The 8,639-nt window shown below is 42.7% G+C and overlaps 1 protein-coding gene across 1 annotated transcript; it reads left to right on the forward strand.

The window, feature by feature from the left end:
• The first annotated feature begins 3,562 nt into the window (after positions 1-3,562).
• On the forward strand, positions 3,563-7,498 carry NPVF (neuropeptide VF precursor). The gene is made up of 3 exons (XM_064167011.1): positions 3,563-3,713; positions 5,768-6,140; positions 7,129-7,498. The coding sequence occupies exons 1-3, from the start codon at positions 3,573-3,575 to the stop codon at positions 7,134-7,136; spliced, it is 522 nt and encodes a 173-aa protein (XP_064023081.1). The 5' UTR covers positions 3,563-3,572; the 3' UTR covers positions 7,137-7,498.
• The last annotated feature ends 1,141 nt before the right edge of the window (positions 7,499-8,639 follow it).

The following is an 8,639-nucleotide window of genomic DNA, read 5'->3' on the forward strand; positions in this document are numbered from 1 at the left end:
AGCTTTATGTCTGGAAGCACAGCTTCTATCTTCTCCTTTTGCTGCTTCTGCTGTGCCTGCTGCTATGTTCCCCTGACCCTGTTTCAGCTGCTGCTTTTGCTGCTTTGCCACTGCTTGACCCCATTCCCACCTTCTCTAAGGTTACTACATTCTGTAACAGTTTATTCTGCCTATACTGTTATATTTAGTTTACACTGTCAAATTACTAGTTCATTTTTCTGACTGCCCAAATTCTGAGTTATACTAAACTTACTCTCTCTTGGGGCAGGTTTATAATAAGTTATCAGGGGAAAGATCCACTCTAACCCATCACAGGGGTGAATATGTGTTTCTACGTCCATAAGAGTGTGCCTGTCAGTCACCCTTGGTAGCTGTCCAGCCTAGAAGCCAAGTTCAGTTGAATTCAGTAGGTAGAGATCCCACTGAAATTCCACATCATAGTAACAGGCATGGCAGTAGAGGAGACATGCTGCTCACATAGCAGTCCTGCAGGAAAGGTAATTCTTGCTAGACCTCAGAGGATACACACTGCCATTTACTCTTCAGTCACAAAGTCATGAGAAAACAAGCATCAGTGGTCCCCCTGACCTCTGAAATATTTATTGCCAGTTCAAGAGGGACACCAGGACTACACCCTGGAGGCTCAGGGGTGACCTCATAGCTGTCTACAACTACCTGAAGGGAAGCTGTAGCCAGGTAGGGGTTCATCTCTTCTGCCAAGCAACCAGCAACAGAACAAAGGGACACAGTCTCAGGTTGTGCCAGGGGAGGTCTAGGTGGGATGTTAGGAGGAAGTTCTTCATAGAGAGAGTGATTGGCATTGGAATGGGCTGCCCAGGGAGGTGGTGGAGGCACCGTCCCTGGAGGTGTTCAAGAAAAGACAGGACGAGGCACTTAGTGCCATGGTCGGGATGACTGGACAGGGCTGGGAGCTAGGTTGGACTGGATGAGCTTGCAAGTCACTTCCAACCTGGTTGCTTCTATTCTGTTCTATTCTATCCATACACTGTGTTGGGCTACTGAGTGCTGTGGAGGTATGACTGCATAGACCCATATATAATCCAAGCAAATACTCCTTGCATTGTGCACCAGAACCAAAGCACAGCACAGCAAAGGCAGCACAACCTACTGCATGCCATAGGAATGGGTGAAAAATGAAGAGAATTGCTTGCCAATTAAAAAAAAAAAATGCACTTAAGTCTTCTTACTTCAGAATGAGCCACAGAATAGGCAGTAATGGCAAAATGAATCTGTTATGAATGATTTATCATTATAGATGCTGATGGCATGAGTCACAGAACAGGCAATTTTCACACTATATGTTGTTAATAATGGATAAGGATTTATCAGTATATTCTTACATAGAAAAGACCAATGTGAAGATGTGTTCATTCACTGGAATCAAATAACTTACCGTGCACTGAGTTGCTCATGAAATTCAGCTAGTCTTGCCATTACCACCAATTGCATTTTAATGTCACACCTTTTAAGTAGATACACATCAGGTCACTGCAGTCACAGATTAGATCCACCTTCCTGTTGTACCACTAAGCCAAAATAAATGCTCCTTTCTGTGCCTATCTTCACTAAACTAAGAGCAAAAAAAAGAAGGAAGCCCTGCTTTGTAGCGTGCACCTGTAGGCAATCTCTACAGAACTGTGCCTGCCTGTGAGGCTCATTTCATGTGCAGATGGGAGGAGTGGCTCCTGCTTAGGGGGGGGAGTTCAAAACAAAAGCTCAGTTATAGAATCATAGAAAGATTTAGCTTGGAAGACACTTCAAAGCTCATCCAGTTCCAACCCCATACCATAGGCAGGGACACCTCCCACTAGAACAGGTTGCTCAAGGCCTCGTCCAACCTGGCCTTGAACACCTCCAGGGAGGGAGCAGCCACAGCCTCCCTGGGCAACCTGTGCCAGTGTCTCACCACCCTCACTGGAAAGAACTTCCTAACATCTAGTTTGAATCTCCCCTCTGCCAGTTTAAACCCATTACTCCTCATCCTGTCATTACAAGGCCTCGGAAAGTCTCTCCCCAGCCCTCCTGTAGCCTTCTTCAGATACCGGAAGGCCACCAGAAGGTCTCCTCAAAGTCTCTTCTCCAGGCTGCACACCCCCAGCTCCCTCAGCTGCTCCTCGTAGGGCTGTGCTCCTGCCCCTCACCAGCCTTGCTGCCCTTCTGTGGACACGTTCAAGCACTTCAACATCTTTCTTAAACTGAAGGGCCTAGAACTGGACACAGCACTCAAGGTGTGGCCTAACCAGTGCTGAGTACAGGGGCAGAATGACCTCCCTGCTCCTGCTGGCCACACTGTTCCTGATGCAGGCCAGGATGCCACTGGCCTTCTTGGCCACCTGGGCACACTGCTGATCTTTGAGGTCTCTTCCAACCAGATGTGTTCTGCAATTGTACACAACAGTGAAACAAAGAGAAAATGAATGTAAATACTTTAGGAGGGACATTGAGATGCTTGAGCGTGTCCAGAGAAGGGCAACGAGGCTGGGGAGAGGCCTGGAGCACAGCCCTACGAGGAGAGGCTGAGGGAGCTGGGATTGGTTAGCCTGGAGAAGAGGAGGCTCAGGGGTGACCTTATTGCTGTCTACAACTACCTGAAGGGAGGCTGTAGCCAGGTGGGGATTGGTCTCTTCTCACAGGCAACCAGCAACAGAACAAAGGGGGCACAGTCTCAAGATGTGCCAGGGGAGGTCTAGGCTGGATGTTAGGAGGAAGTTCTTCATAGAGAGAGTGATTGGCATTGGAATGGGCTGCCCAGGGAGGTGGTGGAGTCACCATCCCTGGAGGTGTTCAAATAAAGCCTGGATGAGGCACTTAGTGTCATGGTCTAGTTGATTGGACAGGGCTGGGTGCTAGGTTGGACTGGGTGATCTTGGAGGTCTCTTCCAACCTGCTTGATTCTATGATTCCTTGAAAGTTCTGGGAACTTCACTGATGGGCATGTTCCTAATTCAATCTGAATGCAAACTAGCATGTTCAGTTTAGAGCATAGATACAACATACATCAATAGATCTCACTGATGCATAACATCTCATGATCAATAACTCCAACAGGCCACAGATGATTTCAATGGGCCAAATGATCCTAGTTGTACATAACTATAAGAAAGGCACTATGTGGTCCAAAAGGATCATTTGAGCAAGATGAATACATACAGGGAGGAAGGTTCTTTCCATAGTCCTTCTGAGGATGCGAATGCAAAAGAAAGCAACAAGCTGGTCTGTCTGCTGGTGATGAAAAATTGTGGCTGTTTTAAGTCCCTACAGTTATGGCTCTCAAGTTTAATTAATTAAGACATATTTCACCAGAAAGAAATATTTGTAAAGTCAGCCTGTCCCTAACAAGAAGCTATGTCAGTTTAAAAGGTTCACAAAAGACATTTCCAGCATTCTTCAAATATATTCAAATTACTAACCTAATTAACACTAAGAGCTGAGGCTCTCAAGATTGATGTCACAGGGAACAGAGTCTTTTTGTTTTCTGATCATATAAAATGATGGCAGTTTTCCTTTCTGCACAGATTCTGAGCTTACTTTGGGAGCTCAATCTGAGAAAAATGGAAGTCATTTCAACCAAGAAATTTATCCTATTTGCTTTAGCTACAGTGGTCTTTCTAACATCAAATGGTATGTGCCTAGATGAGCTGATGAAGTCCAGTCTGCAGAACACAGAAGACTATGATGATAAATATTACGAGGTAAGATCTGCATTACCACGACATTATCTGGGGGAACTGTGGGTCAGATCCTGAGCACTTAGAACTTTTTTGCCAAAGGCTCTCCTAATCTCCTTGCACAGTATTCAGCATTACAGCACCAGCAGTCTGAAAGAAAGCTTGCTGAAAGAATGTTCAAGGAATTCATCTGCTCAGACAGACGTGCTGTGTAAATCAATTCATGTTCCAATTTTCTTGCAGTACAGTCCTGCGATTAGGTTGAGACCTCTCCTGAAGTGTTTCTTACTTACACGGTGGGGCCTCAATCAACATTCCTGTCAGGCACTTTATGCACATAATATAACATTCATTATTAATCCAAAATTAATAAAGGCTTGCTTGTAATACTCGAAGAATAATGATAAACACAGAACATTCTGAATCTAATATAGGTAATGGCCTTAAAATTCTACTTTGGAAATTGGCTATAAAAATATCTTTGTAGGGCAGCACATTTATTACGTCTCAATAGATGCCAAATGAAATTTGCACAGTTCATCTGTGTTATTTCTCTTGTCTGCTCTGCAAATACTCTCTGGGAGATGAGAGCCGACCCCTCTTTTTAACTCATCAGCATTGGTGTAATAAAGATTGTTCAAAGCAAAATACAACTTTAATTAAGCCAGTGAAAACCTCTGCTCTTCAGCTCACTGCATTTTATATACTTAAGAAAGGGTATGCAGGTGCAATCAGAGAGATAGTTTATTTAATGTTGTAATCATGGAATATGAACTGCTTCTCTCCCAATAGCTGGAGAAGCTCCTGGAAAAGTCATCAAACAGGGACAAAGAAGTGAAATTAAGATTAGCAGCATTTGTGTCTTGAACTGAAATTTAAAAGCATACCTGCACAGATTTGCTGTTAAGGCTTGGAAACTACTTTTCTGACAAAAAAATAAGTGATTTTTAATATGCCCATATTCTACTATGTAAAAAAGGGTCATGTTGACAGAGCTATCCTTCAGGCAACAGCTGTCCTTTACATCATCAGATGCATGCATGCATTTCTTCATTATACGCCAGCATAGACATACAAAGTAGATTTTGAGCAGCGTGTGAAAATACTGGGAGCCAAATGCATCTTATGTGCTAGTGGAGGACTAAAGCAACTTAAAGCTTAGGGCAGTCTCCACGCTTTAAGACCAGAACAAGCATGATGTAGACTTGATTCAAATGCTTTCCATGGCTGTTTGCCTGGATGGATATTCAGCCAGAAGGATCCACCCAATTAGGAAGAAACAAACTACGCCTGCAGGTAGCTTAGCCCATCCTCCTGTTCATCCAGATGAGTAAGTGGCTGGGTTTGTGTCAAGTCACTACACACAGTCAGCATCTTCCTGCTGGCAAGGGACAACACAGACTCCACACAATTCAATATGAATCCCACTGGAGACCTTTATTGTTGGTTATGACCCTGTTTATATAGTCTTGAGCATACAGCACACACCTACACATTAGCATAATCTAGATGAGTACATCCCACTCTTTTACAAACATCACACCTTGTTTTTCCCTTTAGCTCTCTCTCCTCCCCCATGGGAGGCATCCTGAAGCTGTGGGAATGAAGGTCAAATGCTTACACACTGCTTGCTATTATTCCCTCTCATTTTCCATTCACACATCTTCCCCCCCCACCCCCATACATCTTTTGTTGGTGGTATTAGCCAGTGTGGACCTGACAATGACTCCTGCCCACACTTAACAGATGAACAGGTATTGATACCTATGCTCAGAAGTAGTTCTGACTGACAGCAGGAGTTGTGGATACTGATATGTAGATGTGCTCTTGTGGTCAGTGTACTGAAAGGGCAATCAGGACAATGTCTGCATGTGGAGTTATCCACATGAAGTAGCTCACATTACACTGGAGTTTAGCAAATACAGTTAAAATGCATTACACATCCAAAAAAATATTACCCATCACCTTTCTAAGGACATATGAAAATGAATAATCTCTTGTGATTTGTAGCTGGAGTACTGCCCTATAAAATGAGAGTATCGGTTTTTGTTGTTTGGGTTTTTTCTTTCTTTCTGTAGATTAAAGATAATACCTTGGAAGAAAAGCAGAGGAGTCTCAATTTTGAGGAAACAGAAGATTGGGAACCAAAAAATATCATTAAAATGAACCCTCCTACAGTATACAAGATGCCAAATTCAGTTGCTAATTTGCCTCTCAGGTTTGGAAGAAATAATCCAGAAGAAAGAAGCATTAGACCCATTGCTAATTTGCCTCTGAGATTTGGGAGAGCTTTTGGAGAGAACATAGCTAGGCATGCTGCAAAGGTGTCACACAGGCTTGGGAGATCTCCGTTTGCTAAAAGTTCCAGCAAATCACTTCTAAATTTGCCACAGAGATTTGGGAAGTCACTGCCTGGCAGTCTGCCTCAAGATGTTCAGGAATTTGAAGCAGGTAATAGTATGCAATTGTTCAGGCCATATCACAGAATGTCAGGGGCTGAAAGGGGCCTCAGAAAATCATCCAGTCCAACCCTCTGCCAGAGCAGGATCACCTATACCAGGTCACATAGGAACACATCCAGGTGGGTTCTGGATACCTCCAGAGAGATACTAAAAACATACTAAATCATAAGTTAGTGATGATCACATACCACCAGACTTCCTCCCTAAGCATTTCAGTATGATTCCAATTTGCCAAAAGAAAGATTTGCAGTTCATCAAATCAAAAAGTCTCCTCAAAAGAAGCAGCCTTTCTAGTGAGATGCTGCCAAACCGCCACAGCCAAAAATGTTCATGACAAGACCAGGTCTGACAACACTTTTTTAAGACCAGGTTTCATTTTGACAGGTTTGAAGCTTTGATGAAAAAGGTTCCAAATCATTAAAACATTCCCTTTCAGCACAATAAAATGACCAAACAAAATGACCTAAAAATTGCCCTTCTATCTTCTAAATTTATGCACGTTTTAGTTGAAAAATAAAAGACAAAATTCCAAGCTGAGTTGTGGCATTTTGAAAATGTGGGTTTTTTCTCATGTGAAATGTAGATGTATATATATTTTCTTTTCCAGATTGTCTTACTGAGAAAATGTTTGGGTTTGTTTTTTTTCATGCCAAGTTAAGATGAAAAATGTGGGTTTTTCTCTTAGCATGTCAGAAATTTTATCAACATAGGAGAAATATTTCTGCCTATTAGTAGGAATGATTTAAGCCAGCTTTTTCAGTCTGCCTCATATCTCTTCTTTAGCTGAATCGTCCATTTGTCTGGGAACCAAGTTTCAATTGGCTACCCCTGAATTGCATTTGACACATGCATAAAGTAGAAGTTCAGGCCAAGAAAGATAACTGATACATCAAAAGCCAAGATTCTTTCTTATTTAATTTGATTCTTTTCATTTCTTTCTCACTATCTCACCTAATTATTTCTTTGCTATTTTTTAGGGATATGAATTCAAACTGTTACACTAACACTGGATTGAAATAATGAAGACAGAATCTGAAAGACTTGGGAAAGCTCCAATGTGTTTTCAAAACTGAAGTCTGTGGGAAGGAAATGTGAGAACTGAAGTGCAAACCTGTCTTCACGTTACAGATAACATATTTATTCTGGGCAAACCCTTGAATGTAGAAGGCAATGATAATTGTAGTGACTGCTGTAGTAGTTTGCTTCAGTGGCAGTGTAGTATAAATGCTGTTTACTTCTGTGCAATTGATGTTCTGTTGGCTGTAAAGCCTAATTTCAGAACAATGGCTGTATAAATGAAAGCATTTTAAGCAAAATTAAAATAAGCATAGTATGAATAAAGAGGCAAGGTACAAAGAAAAAGAAGTCTACTCTGTGAAAAACAGAAGCCAGATCAAAATTACTGGCAGCCCTCATGTCATATGTAGCTAAAGAATATGATCTTCACCATGAGCGTAGTGAGACCCTGGAACAGGTTGCCCAGGGATGTGGTGGGAGCCCCATCCCTGGAGGTGTTTAAGGCCAGGCTGGATGAGGCTGTGGCCAGCCTGATCTAGTGTGAGGTGTCCCTGCCCATGGCAGGGGGGTTGGAACTAGATGATCCAGCCCTGATTCTACGATGCTGTTTCAAGTAAAACATGGAGAAGCACTTTTCCTGTTGTGAGTCATGTTAGATATAAATCTGAGAGGTGACTTGTCAAACATTTGCCATGAATACAACCTGGCTTCTTGGACTCCCCTAGAGGAATAACATCTAACCAATGCCATGTAATTAATGCAAGTATCTTGGGGTTTATATCTGAGCTAATGCACTCCCCAATGCCCTACAAGACCTGTCCTGTGAGTGTCCTGATTCCTCTATTAATGTGAATGACATTACAGCTCCCAGACACACACGCAGGAAAGGCTACTCCATTAGATGCTCACATTTGCATTTAATATTTCTAATGAAAACCATTCCTTTCAAGTGGAGTACTGACTGTCCAGCCTTCCTCCAAAACTGAGTTCTCAGTAGGCACCTGTCACAGGGAAGCAAACCTGTTGGGCTATGAAATCTAAGGGATTCTTTCTTCTGGGTCCCTTCAGCAGCACCCAATAGATGCCTAGTCTGTTCAATAGCTGGCATCCAGACAATCTGTCTCTCCACTTGCTAGCCCTCAGACCTTCATGTCCCATCAACTTGTGGTTGCTAGCACTCAGATCACTCTATTCACCAGCTAGCCTGGCTTGAAATTTGTTACCAGATCATACACACACAGGAGAGAGCACACTCATACAGGAAAATATTGAATTATTGAGCTTAACATGAAGATAGGACACACTGTGATGATCAGGCACAAGAGGCAGCTTTGACAGCAGCTGGACTGCACACAGCTGACCTCTCTGATCCCCCTTCATCTCTGCTTTCCCATGCTTGGTCTTCCTCCCATCTATCTTGATCCTTCCTTTTGACTGCCTTTGGCACTTCACTAAACATCCCAAAACAAGT

Source organism: Pogoniulus pusillus, chromosome 28 (genome assembly GCF_015220805.1).
Source record: "Pogoniulus pusillus isolate bPogPus1 chromosome 28, bPogPus1.pri, whole genome shotgun sequence".
NCBI classification, from domain to species: domain Eukaryota; kingdom Metazoa; phylum Chordata; class Aves; order Piciformes; family Lybiidae; genus Pogoniulus; species Pogoniulus pusillus.